We start from the raw sequence: 24,432 nt of genomic DNA, 5'->3' as shown, positions 1-24,432 counted from the left end.
AGGTGCGGGTTTTTTTATTTATTTATTTATTTTTATCTTGTTATGTTTGAAAGTATTATAAAGTTGGGGAAAGAAAAAAGTCTTACCTGACATTTTCAGAACTTCCTGAATTAAACCGTGGAGCTGGAATATCTTCCTTGAAGTAGTCCCCAGGGAAGGCAGGAGTTGAGTATGTGAACCCACTGTTTCTTGTAAGTATGGCGTTTAGTGGGATATAGTCTTTGCCATCCTAAAATACCAAAGATAGAGCTGTAAGTGCAGAAATTTCTACTGCAATCAATTTTTGTGAAGTATTATGTCAGTTTCAACTATGTTATATTTATAATCTTAGTTGTGTTTTGGAAAGATAATTCAGTAAAAGATAATTATTGTGTATGCACCCCCCCCTCCATTTATTTTTATTTTTATTTTTATTTTTTACTGCTAATCTCAGCTATTAACAGGTATTAAAAGAACAAAACACCCCCTTGGCTTACACCCAAAAAGGCATCGGCTTCTGTTATTCTAGATAGCTTTACCTGTTGTACATTGGCTTGAAGCAAATCTCCTAGTTTTTCCACAAGTTCTGCAAATCTTGGCCTTTCTTTGGGGTCTCTGTGCCAGCAGTCCAGCATGAGCTGATAGCTGTTGGATGAAAGCACGAGAGCAATGGTTGGAGAGCAGCGGCGATGATACAGCTGCCCCACACGCCGCACCCCAAAGCGAAGGCATATAGGATGATTAGGCTTCTTGTATGATATTTGCCTTTCTTGGTAAGTTTTGTTAAGCACACCAACACATAAATGGCTGTTTGGGCCAGGTCCTGCTGGTGGGGGGAAATATGTCCTCGAAGGCAGGTTAGAAATCCCCTCCAGAGCCCATCACAACTCTAGTTCTTTGGAGCGCGGAGTGGAAGGGCGTTCTGGGAAGAAGCAGAGCTACGAAAAGGAAAAACCACCGTTCCCTGCAGTTAGATCTGACATGCAATACTTCTGCCCTCACTGCCAAAAGCAGGACTTCTTAAAGGTAAAACGTTAACACAGACACAAATATCAATGGGTGAATAGTTTGCAGTATTTATTAGATTATCAGGCTGTAACAGAGGTTGCTTGGACTTTAAAAATATATATATTTTAAGAGGGGAAGGAAGAAGAAGAGAGAGATGAGAGAATCAGTGATTGGCTGCCTCCTGCACTGGGGATCAAGCCCACAACCCGGGCATATACCCTGACTGGGAATCAAACTGTGACCTCCTGGTTCATAGGTTGGTGTTCAGCTACTGAGCCACACCAGCCAGGCTGGCTTGGGCTTCTTAATAAGCATGTGGAATTTCCAAGTCCTCAGAGTTCTGATGGAAGCTGATGGAGAAATGTAGGACTCATATCACTTCCAAAAGGTGGCAGTCCACCTAACATGTGAATGTGTCGTTGGCCTGGGCACAAGTTCCTTGCCTGTGGCTGATTTCCCCTGTCCCCAGCACATCAAAGGCTTCCTACCACAGAAGGCAGAAATACAGGCTGGGCTTCTGGACATAGAAACATTTGCCTTAATATTACAGAAGCTGGATCTTGTTCTGGGATTTCAATGTCAGCGGTTCCTCTGCAATTCTTCTCCTCTGACATCTTAGAAATGAAGGTATTGGGCTCCTCCATTGGCCCTGTCTGCAGGGACACAAGCCAGCAGTCTGCACACACACTGCCTTAAGGATTTATTCTTTTTGGGCTCTTTTGCTCTCTCCAAAAGATGTTTATTGTAAGTAATCTCTTCTTTCAGGAGATCATCTGGACTAGAGAGGACTCAGACTGTGTAGGATCAAAATCTGAATGGGCTGGGAATTTGGAACCGGGAGGGGGCCTCATCGCCACACCCTTTACCTAGTCAGGGCCTGGCATATAAGCACTCAGCAAGGATTTGCTGAAGGAATGCAGACTGGCCTCCGGGGAGAGAGAGCACCTGAGCAGCTCCAGTGCTCTCTGACCTCTGCACTCCCAGCGGTGTGCTTTCAGTTGCACCAACAACCCCAAGTGTCCTTAAGGATACCCCTATTTGGTTTCAAAGTATATGAAGTGGCTGGTAAAGACAGTAAGAGTATAGGAAGGTTAAAAAAAGAAAAGAAGAACGTTGGTAGGGGTAGGTAAAATAAAGAATAAAAGATGGAACTACAGGCAAAGTTAATATGCAAAGTTTATATCATGGTTCCCAGGTAACTGGCAAAAAAGAAGGTGCAGTCAATTACATGATGCACATAAGCCAGCAGTTCAAAACAAACCAGGTATGTGAAGTCGCACAGCCATTCCCAGAACTGAAATCTGAAAGGAGGCTCTCCTTTAGATTACCATGTAGGTCAGTAGTTGGCAAACTGCGGCTCGCCACATGCGGCTCTTTGGCCCCTTGAGTGTGGCTCTTCCATAAAATACCACTGCCTGGGCAAGTCTATTTTGAAGAAGTGGCATTAGAAGAAGTTTAAGTTTAAAAAATTTGGCTCTCAAAAGAAATTTCAATCGTTGTGCTGTTGATATTTGGCTCTGTTGACTAATGAGTTTGCCAACCACTGCTCTAGATAATAATGACTTTGTGGGTCCGCCTATTTATTTATTTATTTATTTATCTATCTTTATTGTTGATGTGCCCCATTTTCTCCCATTGGACACTATCTTTTAACGCTGGCCGAAGCCTTAATAGCAAAAAATGCCATTCAATAAAAACAGTTCTGAGAAACAAAAGTGTAGTCCAGGTAAACAAGTCCCAAGGTTCTAATTTAACCCAGGGATAAAGTTCTAGGTGCCCAGAACTGGTGGCACCATGTGGCCTTCAGACATCCTCTGCTTTCCTCATAGTTGGATACTGAGGTTCTGTTTTCTGACAAGTACCCAATAAACAGATGTCTGGAGCTCTGAGTAAGGGATAGGAGCTCATAAAAATAACTTGTGTGAATTGCACATTCTCCTACGTCTGTCCAAACCTATGGGTCAAGACTCTTCTCATAAGATGACTCTGGTTCCCTCCCACCCTTGCTTCATCTACTGTACCTATTCTCCTAACTCCCAGGGGTGTAGAGTGGGTCAGCTGGTTCCGAGAGTCTGTGAAGGCCCTTTGGTGAGTGTGGTGTGTGGACCAACGTTGTGTACCACTGCACTGGGACTCAATCACAGACAGAGGTGACTGGGGGTGGGGAAGGGAACTCTAACCCTGGGCTGTTGTCCCTGCTCTCTGGGATTCACACAGTCCCTAACAGTTCCTGACCAGCAGTGCCTCAGAGTAAGGGCTTAAGGCACTCATTCAGGCAAGCTGGGCCAGCCTGCGGAGACCAAGGTCTGAAGTAGCCAAGTCAGTCTGCACAGTCCTATGTGAATCTCATTTTCAGGTAAGTTTATATGTGTTACTCATTAAAACCGGTGGAAAAATATATATTACAGAGACAAGTGGTCACTAGACAAAAGCCAGATCCCTCTCTCCATGCTGCATGGGCCGTGGCGAAGTCTGGCCTGCTCCCTTCTGGCCATATTCAGGCCTAATCGTCCAAGGTTCCTTTATCTCTAGCAATAAACAGAGGCCATTGGGAGAACGTTAAACATATCCATAGACAACCTTCGAAAGGAAACCAAAGCAAGAAAGACTTGAACTGGGGAAACAAAGAGGGGCCCGAGACAGGAAAGATGGTTGGAGGCCCTGCTGGCTCAGCCAGCAGCATCTCCCACTGAGAAGCAGCTGCTGGGGATGTGAGAGTGAGCAGTGCTCTTTTGGGTTTTCTGAGCTGAAACTAGCAAGAGGAACTACCTACAATGGTTGCTATCTTATATTTTGATTCTTGGTTTCTGGTTTTCACTTCTTTTTCCTGAAATTCAATACAAATTATCTCAGCAAACACCAAAAGAAAAGAAAAAAATTAACTGCTTATTCCTTTATTGACAGACATCTGAGGCTCTGGGCAGAAAACCAATGACTTAGCATTAAACAGTTTTACAGCTCTAAGTAAACAGGCTTTAATAAAGTAAAGGGACACCAGTTGCACACAACTCAACGGGCCTTCTTGGAATAAGCTGGGGGCAAGCGCTCTGTGGGAAGGCTTTCACTCTGAGTCATCACCCATCTCTCACACACATGCCACTTTAAGCCAAGTTGGGGTCACAGAATCCCGGTTCTGAGAGCTGTACTCCGTCCTCACCCCGGCAACCTTCTAATGCTTCAGAATGGCTAAGGTTGAATTCTGTCCTTCTGAACCAACACTTTACGAAACTGCATCTTATTTTTTATCATTTCTGAAATAAATTGCTAGAATTAAGGAACAATCCTTCCTCTGGCTGTGGGGGGTACCAGCGCTCCCTGGGAGAAGTTTATGGGAAGACTTGAAGGTCTGAGAAAGTCGAAAGTCCTGCTTAGTCCACAGCTGATATGAGTTTGTACCTCTACAGTTATTCTGCACTGGAAGCTGGGTAAGACTTGGAGATATGCACAGTGTTGTGGACTTTGGACACTCTGCCTTCCCAGGCCTGAGTCCCCTGTCCTCCTGGCCCTCACCCTGAGTCTGACCTAACCTTGTCTTCAGACCTGAAGGAAAGAGACAGAGACCCTGCCCTTTGGCCAAGTCCGCACTTCCTCCATTCCCTCTGACTCCTCCCCAGAGGCCATCCCACGGCTGCTGACAGGACCCCATTGTGTGGGTGGGATGGGGAGGGCTGCCTGCAGCTTCAGGAAAGGTGGTGCCGCCCTGGGGAGGCCCAAGTCCTTGTCAGCAGCTCAACAAAACTGCAAGTGTCATCACATTCCTGCTCAGGAAGAAAGGGCATCCAAGAGAGGCAAGCAAGCCTTGAACAATGAGGAAGCCTCCTCACAGGGCCTGTCACCTTCCTGGAGTCACAGGGCTGCACAGCAGGAAGCCACCGCGAGAAGCTCCAGGCGCTGCAGCCAGTTCCTAAGATGAGTCTAAAGCGGTCTTATTGCTCAAGTTGCCTGCTGTGGAGTATAATGACTGATTCCATCAGGAAACCCCCTACTTCCTCTCCTAGACCTCTTCCCCAACCCCCTCACAGGTCTTTAGTGAGGACAGAGGACCGGTCATAGGGGCTTCTAGCATTTTGTCTCTGTGACAGCTTTACTTATTTGGTTTCCACTTTGTGAGTGAGGACAAGGTCTTACATTTAGTTCCTGGGTGGTCTGTTAGTTTTGCCTGGATTCATACCTATAATTGAGTTTCTAACTTCAGTTCCCAGCCAGAGAGAAGCCTTGCAAAGCCACGCCAGTGGTCAGGAGAGGAAATAGGTTAGGATGGCTCAAGGTCAGGGTGCCTCACTCTGGAAGATACCCCAGCAGAGTTGGACCCAATTGAGGCTACGCAGGACTGGGGTGCTAAAACGGGACAAATGGCCCTTTCTGAGGTGTCCTGCTGGCACGAGAGCTGTGAGGGGGGCGGAGGAGGTCCAGGGCTCACATTTCAGGAGTTGCATACTCAGGAGCCCTCATCCTCATGCCTTCCTTCAGGCGGCTGCAGAAGTCCTCGTCCATCTGCACTCCTGGGTATGGAGACCCACCTGCGCGAGACAATGGGGAAAGCACAGGGCACATTATGGCTTCAGGGCACCGAAGGCTATAAGGGGTTCCTTTTCCTCCCTTTGAAGTGATAGTTTAGTAATAAATTCACAGTGACAGGAATGGATCTCTACACAAAGTACAACCCATACCAAAGCTCAGCAAATGCCTGCTAGTGACACACGCTTGCCTGGCAGGTCCCGTGGTGCTGGGTGTCAGATACCCCAGGTCATTGCTCTCTCTTTGCTCAGGAGAGAGGGTGTCATCGGAAGGTCCCTTCTCCCTCCCCACAAGGAACTCTAAAGAAATCCATCATTAGACTCATTCCTTGCGTTAATAAACTTCATTTTAAAAGGCCAACGTCCCTTGTAGATTATTCACACCTCAGTGAGGGTGATTTTAATTCACTACTTTCCTGTAAACTTCTCACAGAACTGGGCACTCGTTGCTGTGCTAGGACTGAGGGACAGGGGCTTTGAGCTCCAGGAGGAGCTTAATGTAGGGGTTGCTGTGGGCAGGAGTCTGTGCCAGAGGGTTCCAGAGGGCCTAGACTTTGCCTTTTGCGAGGTTTGCTGTTCAGGATGCCCACGTAACCTTTCCTTTTAGGGGATTCTTGGCTAGGGATAGTGGTGAGCCCGGCCTCCTAGCCTGCTCTGTTCCAGACCTCGAACCTAGTCTATCTCACATGTGTTGTCTGTACTTTCTAGTGATTACTGCTGGTAGGAAGCAGCTGGGAGGTGTGCAGTGCTGGCACTGTGTCACTGTGGGGCCATGTGGCCGCCAAGCTGCTTTCAAAGACTGGAAGCAACAGGTGCCTGTCATCGAAAGCAGGGGAATGATTTCCACACATTACAGGAAACCAGGGATGTTACTGGTGACTTTTATTTGTTCTAAAAGGCAAATTTTTGGCAAAGTCTAAAAGACTCTTGGCTAGACCCCACATTTGGGAGGCTTCAGAGCATCAGTGTGTGTCTGAAAGCAGATGTGGGCTCTGTGCACATCTGTGTGCTCGGGGCCTTGAACAAGGCGTCTAGTCACCCATTGTGGATGTTTCTGGAAGCGGAATAACTACACCCAATGTTCCCATCGTTCATCCTGCATACACCACTGTCCAGGACTAGCTGTGTTTACATTAGCTGCTCTATCTAGGCCTCCTGCTCCTAACACTGGCTGCCTTGTGCTTACTGGGGCCTTTCCTAGAAACTCGGAAGGAGGCATGATGCAGGGAGGGGATGAAAAGGGCATTAGGAATCCGTGTGTTTGAGGAATTAGGAGAAGGGGGCAAAAGACAAAGAAAGGAATAGCCAGATTGGCTGAATGTAAACCCAATTTCAGATGTGTACTGATCTGACCTTGCTTGTGTCTATGTAAAGCATCCTTACTTTGCATAGTAAGGATGCCCCACTTCTCACCTGACATTCTGCACGAACCCACGCTCTGTGAGGGTTTTAGGTTCTTTTAGAAGCTGACCTACAGGTTGTATCTACCCAAAGGACACTCAGCAGACATTTGGTTCTTGTCTATTTGATCTCTTCCTTCCCCCAAACTTACCTAAGGAGAAGATTTCCCACAGCAGCACTCCATAAGACCACACGTCGCTCTTGGTGCTGTAGATTTTGTCAAAGATAGATTCAGGAGCCATCCATTTCAGGGGAAGTCGCGTCTAGAAAAGGGCAAGGGGGCCTTGAGCAGAAGGACATGCAAACAAAGCACATTCAACCCAAGTGCCCATAAGGTCACTTCCCAGATAACACTTGGCCCAGAAACCATTTCCTAGAGCAGTTATGGTTTCCTCACACAGAGAAAACGCTTGTAACATGCAGTTAAACTAAAAGAGAGCTGTGTGCTATGTGATTACTATGAAAATAATTACTGTTTAGTAAGCCCCTCCTATGTGTCAGCACGTCTTAACTCCACGACTCTGTAAGAAATCAGTCTTCCCAAAAAACCCGCACTCCACAGGGACCTGGAAAAGGGTGATCTGAGTTGGAAGACATCCTGAAAAATCCAAAATTTCCAAAAATTTTTCTTCAGAAGGAGGATTTTGAATAGCATTCTAATTTAAAAAGACAGAATTTTAAAAGTCATTAAATGGGGGTAGTGGGCAAAGGCACAGGAAGAAAAGAAGGTGATAGACAGTATTTGGGAGACCATATGGCTGGTTTTCAGGTGTCCAGACATTTTTGTTCTCTTCTTGGTAACAGGAATCCTGGTGAGTTAGGCCTTGCCACCTTAGATGGATGGGAATGAATCATGAGACAATGGAGAGACAAACAGAAAAATGCAAAGGGGAGGGGCAGGGAGAGGCTGAAGGAGACACAGATGAACAGAAAGGGACAGACCAATACATAGACAGGTGCAATCTCTGCAGGTCAGGGCTCCCCAAGAAAGTTGTTTTATTTTTAAAGAGCCTGAAGCAGTGGCTCTCAAAGTAAAGTCCTAGGACCAGCTGTGTCAGCAGCATCTAGAAACCTGTTAGGCAAAATCTCGGGCTCTACACAAGACTTACTACGTTAGAATTTCTGGGGGTGGGGCCCAGCTAACTGTAGTTTAATCAGCCCTACAGGCGATTTGTGAGCGCACTGAAGTCTGAGAATCACTACTGCAGAGTAATGGGCAGGGCCCAGACACGGGCTTAAGCGCTCAGGGTGCAGGCTGAGAAGAGAGGACACAGGAGGTCACCCACAAAAGTGAAACATAACACTGTGTCCACAAACAAGCAGAGAAGAGCCAGTGTGAGCCGCAGGTGGATGCTATGCGGGGGTGAAGGTGGGGGGGGGGCAGCTTCCTCAATAACAAGATAATACCAATACCCCCCCCCCCACCCTTTCCTGAGATATGACACCTGCCGAATCAATCATCTGGGTTTATTTGAGGGAAAGAGTCCAGGCTGTTCTTTCCAGCGATTCCAAAAACTCCCACAGGAGTCAAAGGGAGGTGCCCAGAGCCTGCAAACACTCTCAGGTTAGCCAGCTCAGGCGGCACTGCCCAGAGGACAGGTACCGATTTCAGATTTGTACTGATCTGACCTAGGTCAGCGGGAAGTGAGGGGAAAACAGAACCCGGTGCAGTGGCCATTCAGACAAGGGCCACCCCGCACTCGGGCTCTCTGGGACACAGCCGTTGTTTGTCTCCACAGAAAGCACACAACGGCTTTCAGGGGACCGCTGTCGAGGAAGAGTAAATATTTACCAAGGGAATTGGTCTGTGGTTTAAAATTGATAGGGTATAAATGAGTCAAGGAAATATTAAACTGACTTACATCTCCCTTTCTCACATAATCGGGGTTCTTATAAATATCCCGGGCGAGGCCAAAGTCGCAAATCTTCACCACGTTGTTCTCAGACAACAGAATGTTTCGAGCTGCCAGGTCCCGATGAATGCACTATAATAAAAACGGTTGCATAATCAATGCATTTCCTTAGTCTAACTGACTAATTTCCTGTGGCTTCTCAGTGTCATTATTCTTCTTAATTTGAGGATCTGTTACACAACGGAAGAACCCCCAGGGCACATGGAGGCACCTTAAAGGCTGAAGTGCCTCTTTACAACTGGAGGCCCCGAACCCCCAAACTCAAGGGGCCTGTAAGGCTTTGCTCCTGTTTTGCAGCACAGCGTCCTCCTCAATGAAGCTCAAATCCTCCCAGGGAGCAAAAGTTCCCCAACCTTTGGTCCCCCAGCTACAGTTCCCGGGAGGGCCCCTCAGCTGGACGGACTAACAGCCCTCCTGGGGATGGAGTGTTCTGAGGCTCAGGCCAGGGCTGCAGCCACGTGGAGGGCGATGTGAGGAATGGGGCCAGGTCTGCCCAGTCAGCTTCCCCCTAGAGTTCACTTCTACCCCCTGGTATTAAGGCTTAGTGTTCTCTAAACTCCTCGCTCCTATCAGGACAAATTCAGGCATCGGTCATGATATTTGCTCCATATTTAAGGATATAAGTACAAGCACATACTAGGAAAAGTGGATTTATAGCCAACACGTGTGTTTGCCATGTCAGTGCCCACATGTCCAGCCCTGGCAAAGAAGAGCAACAGTAAAGAGCAAGGCTGACCTTTCTTGAAGACAAAAACTCCATGCCTCTGGCCACTTGAAAACTGTAAGAAATCAGGTCTTCCATAGTTATGGGCTGCTTGTAGAAATCGTCAGAATCTGGAAAGCATTAAAACCGTAGCTGTTTGTAATGGCGCTTGTTATTGTGCCAAATCCCGGTTTATTGGATCAGTGTTAGTAAAACATAAAACAAACCAATAAGTGGATCAGAGTTCATTTTCAAGGGCATTTGAGTTTCAGTATGAATATCAGAGATTTTTCCAGGCCTCCAGCCCATTTTCCCAAGCATGGGGTGGGGTAGGGGGGAATAATCCATTAAGACAAAAAGGCTTGAGGAGAGACAATTGTACAGAGTTCCCTGTCAAAATTAGTAACTCTGTAAATAATCTTACTCAAATCTTATCTCCTCAGGACATTACCCTTCGAGTCTCCCACGGATGTTTATTAGGGTGATAAATAAGAAAAAAATTTCAGAGATGCACAGTATGTTGCAAAAATATCTCAGACTGTAGGACAGGAAGGAATTAATACCTACCCTCCTCTTCCTCCACATCACTCAGACTCTTATCTTCCTGAAACCCGGAGCTCGCGAAGCTCTCGCTGCTGGTGACACTGTCTAGTCTTTGTTTCTTGCCTTGCTCCACGTCTGGCTCCATTTTTTCTTTCTTAGGCTCCATGTGCAATGCTGCATCCTTTGAACAGACCAAGAAGGACACAGATGAAAGGGAGCTCCAGAACCGAAACGGAGAAGATAGTTCCTCCAGCTGGCAATGGACCGAGTTGAGAGAATGTCATTCCACAAAACAGATAATAAATTAGCAGCAAGGCACCCGGCTACTCCTGGGGTTGTGGGATAAAGGAATAGTAATCTCAACTGGAACTCACTGTGAGCCAGAATATTAAAAAAATAAAAAAACAACTAGGTATATTTTCTCATTTAATCTTTCCAACAATTCCATAAAGTAGTTATTGCTTATACTTAAAGAAATAGGTTTAGAGAAGTCAAGGAATCAAAGTTACATGGAGCAAGTAAATGGCAAAGCTTGAACTCAGGTCTGGCCATCTTCAGTTTGTGCCCTTAACCACTTTTCCCATCCCATGTGCCAGCTTAAGAAAGATGACATGAATGGCAGAAAAGCATCTCCAGCGGATTTGGGGCTTCACTTTGCAATCCCTATGAGGAGTGATAAGAGGGCTATAGTACCAATTTCTCTAGTTTCCTTAGGAAAGGAGGGAACATCAACATTTTTTTTTTCTTCAAATACAGGGGTAGAAAAGACCTTTCATCCTGGACAGGGCATCCAAGCCCTGGTGTGCAGTCTAGCTCTTCCATTAGCGATATGATCTTGGGAAAATCACCTCATTTGTCTGGGTTTCATTTTACTCATCTAAAAGGCTCTAGCATCCTATCATAGAATGGAAAAACGAGTTCTGACTCAAAGAAAAATAAGTTATTGGTCTGGGTGTTTATGTGGACCCAGAAAGGATTTGTAGCACATTTAGTAATTCAACTAACAACTGTGGCAATAAACACTCCCAGTGGCCTCATGACGGGACCAGGTACCTAGTCTCAGTTCTGCCAGGTGGCAATACTGAAACATGGCCAGGGGGACTGGGGTTCAGTGCTGTCCCCTGAGCTGCCAACACACTGTGGCAGTGCTAGGATTAGTCAGGCTTTCTGCCCTTCCTTGGCTTTTCCTAGAAATGTCACAAAATACACAGAAACCAGTTTGGCTCAGTGGATAGAGCATCGGCCTGCAGACTGAAAGGTCCCAGGTTCGATTCCGGTCAAGGGCACATCCCCAGTAGGGGGTATGCAAGAGGCAGCTGATCGATGATTCTCTCTCATTGATGTTTCTAACTCTCTACCCCTCTCTCTTCCTCTCTGTAAAAAATCAATAAAATATATTTTAAAAAAAAGAAAAGAAAAAAGAAATGTCGCAAAATAGGAGTGATCCCTCCACTAGAGGGCACAGTGGGAGCAAGCAGAGGCCAGAGGAGAGAGTTTCAGGAGGGACGGCTGACAAATTCTAAAAGTGTAGAAGCTACTAGGCTGCTGCCCCTGAAAAGAGACCTTCCTGTGCTGCAGGACGGGAGGCAGGCCTCTGGGTGAACAGCCACGGCCACTCCGGTGACCTGCCTGAAAGCTGGTAAAGAATATCTCCCTGAAGCAGTTAGATTCTGCTCAGTTGGGGATTGGAATGTTATTTATTACAAGACCCTCTCCAGGACAGAAGGCAGAGGGAAGAGTGCTGGCTGGGGTGTGGGGGAGAAAAGTGCTTGACCGGCCCATTCAGGGCTCATGTCCACAACGATGCTCTCTGGGCAGCCTTCTTCCTGACTTTCCCAGAAGTCTCAGCCTGGGGCATGTCTCCCAAGAACCATAACTCAAGCTCCCTCAACCACTTTTGGACTCTCAATCAATGGTACATTCAGCTTTGCTTATTGGTAACTATTTCTGTTACCTAAAGGTTGATTAACTGAACTTTTGGGACTCTGTCAAAAAGCAGTGAATTTACTTGGAAAATGAAATATCCTATTTCTATTTAGCCTTTTGGGTTTTCCTTCACCTTCTCTATATATTGCTTTAGGTTCCAAATATGAAATATAGCCATGTGTTTTTCATGTAATATTAGGCTCCACCAACAGGGAGGTGAATCATTAAATATAGCCAGAGAAGGAAGCAAACTCTTCAAAACAAAGGACGCACAAATCCAAATGTTCCATCCTGCCCTGCTCCCTGGGGTATTATTCTGGCTTAGTTCTTCCTGAAGCCAGTCCAGCATTTCAGGACTGGTTTGCACTGCCCTGAGCTCAGGGCACCACCTTTCACTTCTTCTCATGTTTTCTCCTCCTCCTTATCCAGTGTTATACAGAGAAAAGCACTGGAAGGGGAGACAAGAGAGCTGAGTTCTTTCTTTCATCTCTTGGTATGTGTGTGCCCTTAAGACAATCACAATTGTTCTGAGCACATACTGTGAGGGTGTGTAATAACTGATCACAAAGATCCCATTCAACTTAAAGGTTCTAATTATGGGAGGATATGGTTTAAAATTGGGGAAAATATGTCCTTACTTATATGCTGCCTGTCTGGTAGAGCATGTGTGTCTTTGGTTGGATCCAAGTTTAAGAGATGAGAGATTGGGTCTAGTGGTTTTTATTTGTATGCCACATGACCCCTCTTGCCCACATGACAGAGATAGGCACCACTCATGGGTTTTGGACACTTAATCTATTATATAGATTATACAGATCAGTGGCATTCAGTTGGACTCACCTATTTTTTCTATTTCAGTGGGTCGATGAGGATGATTATAATGACAGTTAACATTCATTGAATGTTTACCTTTATGTAATTCTCTGAACAGTGAGTTGGGTTCTATTATTACTTTTGTTTAATAAATGAGAAACTTAAATTTAAAGAGACTGAGTAACTTGCTCAGGGTCCCATGAATGATAGAAACAGGATTTAAACACAGGCAGTCTGGATGCAGAGTCCAAGTGCTTAACCCACCACCCTACATGGATTCCTCACCAACATTGCTAATTATCAGTTAATAATATTGAATCATTGTCTGCCGAGCTTCTCCATACCAGAGAAGGACACTGCGTTGGTGGGATGGGTCACACTGGCAAAGTTTTATTAAAGTCTTTTTTCCTTCATTCAATCATCTCTTTTAGACTTGGTTTGCCTTTAGAACTTGACCCATGTGTTTCTTCTGTTACATAGCCTTATCTAGTGCATAAGGATGGTTCAGTGCATATGTAGGGGTGACAGGGGGTGAAGGTGTGGAGAAGTGGGAAAAAGGAGAGTGGGAAGCAAAGAAAATGATTTCTCAGGCTCCATCATTGGTCTATTGTTTACTGTAAAGTCACTCAGTTGATTGAGTCCTTAATTTCTCTAATCTAATAAATGAAGACAATTACACTTGCTATCTTTATAAAACAAGTGACTAAGTGATTTGTGTGTGTCTGTGTTTATTTAGAGAGAGGGAGAAAGAGAGAGATAAAGTTATCAAGATGATTTGATAGGTGTTTAGATAGACGGCTAGCAAATTTTAACCCTTATTTATTGCTCCATACACTAGGATCAAATATACTGTCTGCAAAAAGAGTGGAAGGAAATTTTTAAAAAGGAGAGAAAGCCCATTAGTCTAATGGAAAGATACAGGTTTCTCTTGTTTTATGAGGCAACAGCCTAAATGGAAAGTCATTGCTATCCTTAAGAATGTCCGATCCCTAAATTCCTTACCTTGTTAAGAAAGAATAAGTCTCTTTTGCTCTTGAGATAGTTGGAGAGATTTCCATATTTGCAATATTCAACGATCACCATCAGAGGCCCTGCAGCCAAAACAACACATGCTCAGCCACACCCAGCAGATCAGCCAGTTGCCAGCCTGAGAAACTTAAACCCGTGGTTGGCAGACTACGGCTCGAGAGCCACATGCAGCTCTTTGGCCACGTGAGTGTGGCTCTTCCACAAAATATCATGGCCTGGACAAGTCTATTTTGGAGAAGGGGCGTTAGGAGAAGTTTAAGTTTAAAAAATTTGGCTCTCAAAAGAAATTTCAATCGTTGTGCTATTGATATTTGGCTCTGTTGACTAATGAGTTTGCCGACCACTGCTTAAACCAACTTGCTTTTATATTAGTGGGGTCTAGGGATGCAATTTTGGGTGAGAGATTTTTTCAATTAAAAAATTCAAAGGAATAGGAGACAATTGGGTATTGGGAATGGGGAGAAGCAGGGGGAAAAAAAAGGGAAAAAGAACTTTGAGGAGAGGAGGGACCAATGCCAGGGCTCTCCCTGGCACTTGCTGCCACCTTCTGTTGTTAGCCACACACCCTATTGAGTTAAGGGGCCTCAAAATATCGCCACAGTAACCCCAGGATTATCAAGCAGGTCCTCCCTTCCAGCGCAGAAAATAGACCCTTTCTGTTGGACTGTCTCTCCCCAGCCAGGTGAGAGACAGGCTTTGCCTCCAGGCTTGTCAGAAGGGCTAAAGCAGGGGTCGGCAAACTTTTGTAAAGGACCAGTCAGCAAATATCTTAGGCTTTGTAGACCAAACAGCTCAATGTAGCCCTTGTAGCGTGAAAGCAGCTATAGATGATAATACAACCAAATGAGTGACTGTGCTGAAATAAAACTTCACAAACATATAAATTTGAATTTCATATAATTCTCACAAAATATTCTTTTGAGCTTTTCCCCTCAACTATTTAAAGCATAGGGGAATGAATAAATAGTTCAAAATAATCTCACAGGCTGGCCCCATGGTTTGCGGATTCCTGGTTAAAAAGTAGCAAGAGGGTTGGGAAGAAAAACACACCCAGGTGCAACCCAGCCTCCAAGTGGTGCCCCAAGGCTGCTTCCGCCTCCTCCGGCGCCTGCGCTTCCCACTGCTTCCCCCATAGGCCCGTCAGGCCGGCAGGCTGAGACCTGCTGCGAAGAGCAGCTTCCGGTTCCGGTTCCGGGACATCCGGGTGATCCTGGAGCAGTTCCACATGCAGGGAGCCGCGTGGGTTCCTTGAGCCCAAAGGCACAGGCTCCCTAGCCTTTCAGGCTCCCAGAGGCCGCCTGCTCAGCAGAGGGTGCGCTGTCTCCGTCAGGACTTGCATGTTAGAAGGCTTGACGGCACCTCCTCTGCCCTCTGGCACGGAACAGGAAGTTGCTTCCACAGGTTGTCTGTCACCCACCCTGAGGAGGAGCCTGCCATCTCCCCTAGGCCGCTACACCAAGCTCAGAGGCACAGGTGGAGGAGGCTCTCTGATTAGCCCTGGTCAGTTTTGAAGGTGACTTTGGAGGAGTGTGACCAGAGCTGGGGCCAATGCATAGGTTGCACATTTCCTTTGAAGCTTCACCTAAACTAATGAGTGTTCCTGAAGACCTTTCAATCTCAATCCCCCCCCCCCCCCCCCCCCCCCCCCGCCCCATGGGAAGGTTAGGGCTTGGCTGACCTTCCCTTCAGAACCTTTAAGTTAATTGCACAGGGAAGGCGTTCCTAGGATGGGACCCTCCCCTCCCCTTTTATAAATGAAAAAACTTTTCCTCTGGACCTATTGAAAGGCCATTTTCTAGGAGGTGAGGAGGAGCAGGGTGGGGAGAAGAAGCTGTATGTTGGAGAACTGCTTCTAGCATTTGAGCCGGAGACGGTGCAGGCCTATCCCTTCTCATTTACCTCCTTGCTTCGTACAGGCTCCCAGCAGGTTGACTACATTCAGGTGGTGGCCAATGTGGGTCAAGATCTTGAGCTCAGTCATCAGAGCTTTGTACTCGCTGGCTGTGGCCCCCTCTGTGTGAGAAGCAAGGAAGAGTCAGGGCGACAGGACAATAAGGCTCTTTCCGCTGGAAGCGGCGTTCCTTCCCTCCATGTTTGTCAGTGCTCAGCCTGTTGCTTCATTAACTTCCCCACATTCTGCAGAAAGGCCAAGTCTCCAGACTGTTTTCATTACTCCCACCCTCCTGAGCCAACATCCTTTTGATTACAGTAAGGCCCAGAGTGCTGGTGGGGTTAGTCACTGCACACTTCCTCTCTTTGGACCTAGGTCTGCTCAGTAATGTGCTGACTCAGAGCGGGGCACCTTGTGAAAATGCCTTCCAAAGACTTCCGTCCATCTGAACCAGGCATAGCAAGAACCTTCCTGGCAGGCATGTGCCCACAGCTTACATATTTTTCTCACCTTTTCCCTCTTTGAGGTGTTATGGAAAAGGAGCACAAGTGGCCACAAGTGACACCCCCCCCCCCCCCCCCTTTATAAAAATCTTTGCAGTGTGTCATTTTCTCCCTATAACCTTTTCTCCCTGGAGTCCACAGGGTTATCTCAAGTTGTGAGGATCCATAAGCATCTGACTTCAATTTCATTCTCAGAAATAAACAACACTAATCTAAGAATCAACAGAGTCTAAAGCCTAAGTTTGTTCTGTTTGTTTTTATTAGTTAAGTTCTAGGGCATTTAAATATTTTAAATTATTTTTAGAAATAAAAAGTTGTATAATCTTGCTATAAAACATTTAAATAGTATGATGTATATAGAGTAAAAAGTGAAAGCCACTCCAGCCCATTTAACTTTTTAGGAGTAACCACTGTTAGTTTTTTGGAATTTCAGATATTTTCTATGCTTTTATAAAAAAATATATAATATATATATATCCAAAAATATCTTTTTTTTATTTAGATAAGTGGGATGACATACAAATGGGATTATATATCTCTCTATATGGACAGATATAATTTGCTTTTCCTTCTTTTTAATATGTCAGACACTCTTTACCTTCTTTTTAATTGGATTATGGCATTTCTAACATTTAGATTGTATAGTTTTTTTCCCCCATTACAAACAATGCTGTAGCTGGGCAAGTGTGGCTCAATGGTTGAGCATTGACCTATGAAGCAGGAGGTCATGTTTCGGTTCCTAGTCAGGGCACATGCCCAAGTTACGGGCTCAATCCCCCATGGGGGACATGCAGGAGGCACCAATGATTCTATCTCATCATTGTGTTTCTATCTTTCTCTCCCTCTCTATTCCTCTCTGAAATCAGTAAAAAAGTATATAGTAATAAAAGAAAAACAAATAATGCCATAGTAGAAGCCTGTGTGTAATCTTTGTACACATGTGCAAGTATTTTTGTAAGATAATCCTGGAATGGGTTAGAGGATGTGCATATAACATTTAGGTAGATACTGATATGGTATTTCTTAAGTACAAATCATTTTTTAATAATAGATGAACTTTGGAAGCCTTCCAGTGAGGTTGGGTTTGGCTCACAGGAGATTCTCAACAAATATTTGTTAAATAAATAAACAACATGATTAGTCTTTTCATTTCAGATATGGGCAGAAGGCCCCAAAAGGTTAAAGGTTTTGCTCAAGGGCACTTTAAAAGAGCTTCTGACTCATGGCCTTTATTTGACATTCTGCCTTTTTAATTTCTCCTAGAAACAGATGGCTAACCAATTTAAAAACAAGAAGGCTGAATGAAAATGGTTTTGAGAAATTTTGTATAGTGAATGATTAGGTGTCTTAAAAAAGATAAGCATTTATAAAGATATTACACATACTATTTCTGTATTACATAGAGTAGATTCTTTGGGCCTTTAAGAAATATCAGGTCAGAATTTCTCTTCTCAAACTCATCAATCCCTTCATGTATCTGTACCCCTTTAAGCACAGCCAACCTGCCTCTCCCAGAGACAGAGTGTGGTAGTAAGCAGGGAAACAGGACCAGCTGAGGAAGCAAATGCTTCCAGATTTAGTTCCAGCGTATCTCAAGGTGGGATACTAGCTTGCCTCAGGATTTTGGAGCAATGAATCTTGTTTAGGAGGCAGTCAGCACCTCTTTGATAGCACTGTGGTGTTGGGGAAAGAGCACTGACCTCGAAACTGCAAGACTTGCACTCAAATCCTTATTTATACACTGGGGATTTGCAGAAGCTGTTTCATCTTTCTGGGCCATTATTCTTTATCTGCAAATTGGTATAATATATATCTCGCAGGGCTATAGAGAGAGGCGACACTAGAGGAATGATGGTGTCAGAGCACCTCTTTTCCTCTCCCCCTGGCATTTCAACAAGTTAACCACCTATAATTCAACAAAGAAGTCCCTGCTCAACACAGATGCATGCCTGAGAGACCTGCACGTGGAAGCACCTAAAGGTGAGCATTAGAGGATTAAAAGGGAGATGAGAAGGGAGGAAAGCACAGACATGGCCACAGACAAGGCCATAGATGCAGCCCGGCAGCATAGCTTGGAACTAACAGCCTGGCCAGGGGAGGGGAGAAAGCTAGTGGTGGAGGTAGCAGGCACTTCCTCGACCTGGAGGAACAGAGAGCTGCAGGGGGTAGCCCAGCAGGGCAATCTGTAAGCTGTGAGCTGCAAGCTTCCAGTAGCAAGAGAGGACATTGACTGAGTTGTTGGATGCGAGTGGTGAGAGAGTACAGTGTCTGAATCTTGGGCATGCAGCGAGTAGGGATGGAGTCACATGAGTGGCAGGAGTGAACACTGAGTCAACAGATGCCCACCCTACAGAGCAGTGGGTACTGCTGTGAGATTCCCCACTGCTGGGCTGGGTGATGTTTTAGACAAAGAAAGGAAATCACAGAGCCTTTGCCGCTGCTTAGACTCCCCAAACTTGCCTCCTGTTGCCCATGGAGTTGGCTTCAGGAACATATTATCTGTAAACCAAGCACTGTTTCAGTAGAATTGCTGTTTCCCCCTGTGACTGAACGCCAGGAGGGGTGTTTGGGCCAGATCTGTGGAGGTCAGGGGTCACCATTATGGTGAGGGCAAAACAAATCCCACCCACAAGCTATCTGGGGTACTGGAAGCTGCAGAGGCTCAAATCTGGTAAAGCACAGAGGTAAACAACTTGCAATTCAGCATCACCTCCTGGAACATAGGAAAAAGACCTCCCCGGAAATAAATGTGAAAACAAAGGAGGGCAGCAAATACCATGAAGAACCACATAACATGATGACCAGAAAGAAATGAAAGATCCCCAGGAAGTAGGCTAGAAAACATGGAATTATGTGATATAAATGATAGAAATTTCAAGACTTCAATTCTGAAAATACTCAATGAGATGTGAGAAAATTCTGACAGGCAATTCAATACACTCAGAAATCAAATCATTGAACAAAATGAACATTTCTCCAAGGAAATTGAAACTTTAAAAATGAATATATTAGTACTCCTGGAAATGAAGCAGGCAATTGAGGAGATTAAGAGTGAGCTCTTGAGCATAGAAAATAGAACCAACCAATTAGAGGAAAGAACTAGAGATATCGAAGATAGGAATCAAGAAATGACACAGAAGGAAGAAGAGAGAGAGGCCTAAGAATAAAGGAAAATGAAGGAGCTCTACAAGATCTTGCTGACTCCATCAGAAAAAGTAATATCAGAGTCATAGGTATTGTGGAGAAGGAAGAGAGGGAACATGGAATGGAGACTCTGTTAAAACAAATAGCAGATGAGAACTTCTCAAATCTATTGAAAGAACTAGATCCTCAAATCCAAGAAGCAAAAAGAACATCTAGTTACATCAATCCAAAGAGGCCATCTCCAAGGCACTTGGTGATAAAGCTGTCAAAAATTAATGACAAAGACAAAAGAACACTGCATACCAGATTCACCAATTATTACTATTTTAACCCACTCATTTTATCATATGGGATGGATCCATCTGTATCATTGTTTCTGAACCATTTGAGGGTAAGTTACATGCATGGATACTTTAATGTTCATTTCCTTAGAATATTCATTTATGCAATCACATTAGTGTTATCAACTTCAGTAAATTTAACATTGGTTCAATACTTTAATCCATCATTCTGGTTCTACTTTATCAATGGCCCCAATATTTTTCCAGTACAGAATTCAGCCCGGGGTCAAGGATTACACAGAGTTCTCATGTCTCTTTGAGAGCCTTAGTAAGTAGATCCAGCTTTGCTATCAATTTCTCCTTGTCACTGGGCACTCAGAATTCACCTGTAAACTGAGATTGTGGCAACCCACCCATCTCTTTGTGAGTAAAGGTGCTTTAACAATCTAATATATATATATATATATATATATATATATATATATATGACAAAGAAAAATTTCTCAAAGCAGCCAGGGAAAAGAAGGAAGTGACCTACAAAGGAAAACTCATCAGAATTTCATCCAACTTCTCAGCAGAACCTCTACAAGCCAGAAAAGAATGGAACCAAATATTCAAACATGTAAAAGAGAGAAATTACCAGCTACAAATAATATATCCAGCAAAATTATCTTTTAAATCTGAAGGAGAAATAAGAATGTTCCAAGATATACAGCAGCTGAGGCATTGCAGAAAATACTCAAGGGAGTTATTCCACCTGAAATAAAGAACATAAGGTCACAACACTATGAGTAAGATCACCAAAAAACTTACCACATAAACAGGATACTTTGTGACAACAAAAATATGCAAAGGGAAGGGGGAAAGGTCTGAATTGGCAAAGAAAGATTAAGATCAAATGCACTCAAAAGGGAAAAAAAAAACTGTGATATATATGCAACTTCATTTTTATAAACCTAATGGCAACCACACACAAAAATTCCCCAAACAGGTAGAAAGCTTAAAAAAAGAGGAAACAGAAAGATGTATGGAACACCACCAAACAAAAACAACAGAAAGAAGCATAAAGGAAAAGAACCAATGGAGGCACAGAGCTACCAGAAAACAAAAGATAAAACGGCTATAGAAAATTCTCATACATCAATAATTACCCTAAATGGCCGCTGCCGCTGTCTGTGGGCCTGAGTGATGGGCTGGGGTGGCACCTGTGCCCTGGAAGCCCTATGCCTGAACCTGGAAACTGTGAACCAACACTCTTTCTGGATTTCAAAGGACATCATTTCATCATGGACAACAGATTTCGGATCAGATGCAGTTGGTTCTTAACAAGTTACCAGAAAAAGTAGCAAAACATGTCACATTGGTTCGAGAAAGTGGCTCCTTATGAAGAATTTCTTGGGAGAGTAGCTGAACTTAATGATGTAACAGCCAAAGTGGCTTCTGGCCAGGAAAAACATCTTCTCAACCTGGATCTGATTCCTCTGCCTTTTGATAATTGGTTGAATGGTGGTCTGTACCAAGATTAACAAATGCCATGGCATTGTAGAAACATCACTGATCATGAATTTGTGCCAGTTTATTCAGCTTTATAAAGATATCACAAGTCAAGCAGCAGAAGAGTTGGCACAGAGCTCCAGCTCTGGAGACCCTGATGAAAACTTGTCGTCTGTGACATCTTGTCAAGGCTATTCTTTGGATGGGAAGGGTGACTGATGAGAAGGAGTGTTGTATGTGCATGGATGTCGAGCTGACCTCATCCTGCCTTGTACTCACAGCTTTTGTCAGATATATTGTACATTGATAAATGGAGTGATCAACACAAGAATTGCCCTCTTTGTTGCCTGCAGATGACTGGAGCAAGTGAATTTTTGGTGGTGTCAGATGCGCCCACTGAAGATGATATGGCTAACTATATTCTTAATATGGCTGATGAAGAAAAATTTTCTACTTGAGGTACATGGGAAGCTTTGCTAAATAAATAAATAATGACTAAAAAAAAAAAAGATGTTCAATCTCACTGGCAATTAGGGAAATATAAATCAAAACCACAATGAGATAATACCTTACACCTTTTAGAGTGGTTATTATCAACGAGACAAGCAATAACAAATGTTGAAGAGGTTGTGGAAAAAAAGGGAACCCTCATTCAGTGCTGATGGGAATGACTGGTACAACCACTATGAAAAGCAGTCTGGCAATTTCTCAAAAAATTAAAAATAGAGCTACTATATGACCCAGAAATCCTAATCCTAGATTTTTATTCATAACATTCAAAATCATGCAAAGATATATGCACCCCTATGTTCATGTCCCATGATAGAGGACTGGATAAAGAAGATGTATATATACACAATGGAATACTACTCAGCCGTAAGAAAGGATGAAATAGCACCATTTGCAATAACATGGATGGACCTTGAAACATGCTAAGTGAAATAAGTCAGACAGAAAAATCCAAGAACTATATGATTTCACTCATATGTGAGATATAAACTTGAACTTATGAACACAAACAGCAGAGTGGCGGTTATCAGAGAGAAGGGGAATGGGCAGGGGGCTGGGAGAAAGAGGTACTAATACCAGTATAAAGTGAGAGAAGATTTGACTTTGGGTGGTGGGCACATGGTGCAATATACAGATCTTGTTATATAGAAACCCACACATGAAACCTATATATTCATGTTGACCAATGTCACCACAATCAATTTAATAAATAAAAATTTAAAAACCCACAAAAAAACCCCACCAAAAACACAAATACAGAAAAACAAGGCTATAGAGAGAAAAATGAGAAAAATGATGATTTCAAGTGGTTCTACCTAATATATTAAGTACTTAGTCTGATGCTTTCTCACATAGAAGACATGTTGATGCATCTTCTCTTTAGAATCTGGGATGGGTACAGGGTGGGGTGCTGGAATGGAGGAATTCTCACAGAAATGCTTTCCATCATCTGAGTAGTCCAACTCGAACAAAAGTCCTTACTTGTGGATACAAAACTCCTTTTCCTGGTTACTTTCAGAGTAGAACAGTCAGGTTCTTTATAGAGTTTTATCAAAGTTTTCCTTTAAAAAGGACAGCCTTTTGAGGTGGAAAATATCATGACATGATACTTGGGCAATGATGGTGTCAGGGCTGCAAGAAGTGGAAGGACTTTGAAGTCTCCCTAAGCAAACAGCCCTTTGTCTCCTGAAGCCTTGGCTAGGTACCTGCTCAGTTGGGCATATAGCTTTCTGTGCCTCAGAATCCCCTGGCATTATCTTGGAGACCTTGGAAAGCTGAAAGCTGCCCTTTAGGTTTTCATTCCTATTTCTTTTGGTTTGGGGGCCTTAAGATGCATTGAAATAACAGAAAATCTCATCATAATTGAGGAAATGAATTATTTCCTAAACTTCAAAAGATCTATGAGTTTTGATTTGTTTGGTTCACATAATTTTCACTTTCCGTCTATCTATGGCAGTGGTCATACATTCCTGTGTGATTTGGCTCTACCTCCTCACACTTCACACTTGAAAGATAATTTGTTGTTTTTCATTTCTAAAGAGGAAAAGTTTTATGGTTGGGACTTGACAATATTAAATAGTTTACAGTTTTGATCATCTCACTTGTTTTAGTTTCATAATCTTATCTTATAGTTAGGTCAAACCCCAGTTAAGCCTTTGGGATTTGTGATGTACAGCAAAGTTTCCATTATAATGTCAAGTGGATCATTTAAAAAAAAAATTGGTTACTATGGGCTTAAGTCCCTGATAGTGTCAAGTATGAGATGTGATAAGAGAAATATTTTTGAGGTGACAGGAGTCACTTTCCCATGGATGCTGCTGATTGTTCCATTTACAATGTTTATCCTGAACTCTCTCTTGCCTCACCTAAATGTTCTAAAGTCAAGGGGCTCCCAGCAGTAGAATAAAGTTATGTGACCAGAGCAAAAATAGCTTGTATCTGTTCCTAGGCCACATCCAACTTATACCAACATTTAGGAAGTGCAGTGGGTCAGTTGAAAGCCAAACTACAGTGTCCATACCTTTTAGCATTTTTACAGCCACAGTCTGGCAGGTGGCTGATTTCTTAATGCCAAATGCAGATGCTTGTACCACTTTTCCAAAAGCCCCTCTTCCAAGTGATTTGCCTGCAATGAAAAGAATACATTGATTTGTTTACCAAGCCAATGGGGCGAGTTTAAGTCTTTTTCATTTCTCCTATTTGTAGCCGTAAGGCACATGTAACTTTGAACGGGATCCCCAAGGAACTGACACCAAAAGAGTCAAAGTAAGGGACATTTCCTGCTTCACCATATTAGAACCTTTATACTTTAAAAAAAAAAAAAATCTTTATTGTTCATATTATTACAAATGTTTCTCATTTCCCCCTCCCTCCTTTGCTCCCCTCCACCAGGTTCCCACCCCACCCTCTGCCTTTTCCCCACCCCCCATTGTCCTCATCCATAGGTGCACAGTTTATGTTGTCTCTTCCCACACCCCCCTCTCCCCTTTTCCCTGAGAATCGTCAGTTCACTCCCCTTCCATACCTCTGATTCTATTATATTCAACAGTTAATATTGTTCATCAGATTTTTTTTTAATTCCCTTGGTTTTTAGATTGACTTATTGATAGTTACGTATTTGTTGTTCATAGTTTTTATCTTTATTTACTTTCTCTTCTGAAAGAACCCCCTTCAGCAATTCATATAATTCTGGTTTGGTGGTGATGAACTCCTTTAGCTTTTTTTTAATTTGTGAAGTTCTTTATCTGGCCTTCGATTCTGAGTGATAGCTTTGCTGG

The 24,432-nt window shown here is 43.8% G+C and overlaps 2 protein-coding genes and 1 pseudogene across 4 annotated transcripts in view; 2 read left to right on the top strand and 1 right to left on the bottom strand.

Annotated features, from left to right (window-relative positions):
- Positions 1-24,432, top strand: part of POMP (proteasome maturation protein) — a 391,736-nt gene that overhangs the window by 48,824 nt on the left and 318,480 nt on the right. The window lies entirely within an intron of this gene.
- The window catches only part of FLT1 (fms related receptor tyrosine kinase 1), a 202,294-nt gene that overhangs the window by 19,739 nt on the left and 158,123 nt on the right, over positions 1-24,432 (bottom strand). For both annotated transcript variants that reach the window (XM_084878676.1, XM_084878677.1), the window contains 10 exons: positions 23,676-23,780; positions 15,732-15,845; positions 13,806-13,894; positions 10,089-10,245; positions 9,555-9,652; positions 8,768-8,890; positions 7,057-7,168; positions 5,408-5,507; positions 519-624; positions 87-229 (listed from right to left, as the gene is read on the bottom strand). In XM_084878676.1, the coding sequence (XP_084734802.1) occupies positions 87-229; positions 519-624; positions 5,408-5,507; positions 7,057-7,168; positions 8,768-8,890; positions 9,555-9,652; positions 10,089-10,245; positions 13,806-13,894; positions 15,732-15,845; positions 23,676-23,780 (1,147 nt within the window). The remainder of the gene's footprint in view (positions 1-86; positions 230-518; positions 625-5,407; positions 5,508-7,056; positions 7,169-8,767; positions 8,891-9,554; positions 9,653-10,088; positions 10,246-13,805; positions 13,895-15,731; positions 15,846-23,675; positions 23,781-24,432) is intronic.
- Positions 20,965-21,555, top strand: LOC311619053 (RING finger protein 141-like; annotated as a pseudogene). The gene has a single exon. The product of its transcript is annotated as an RING finger protein 141-like (transcript).

The sequence above is a fragment of the Pipistrellus hanaki genome, assembly GCF_964339955.1.
Source record: "Pipistrellus hanaki genome assembly, chromosome: 3".
NCBI classification, from domain to species: Eukaryota; Metazoa; Chordata; class Mammalia; order Chiroptera; family Vespertilionidae; genus Pipistrellus; species Pipistrellus hanaki.
The sequence above is the reverse complement of the archived record's forward strand: the minus strand, read 5'-3'. Positions and strand labels throughout refer to the sequence as shown.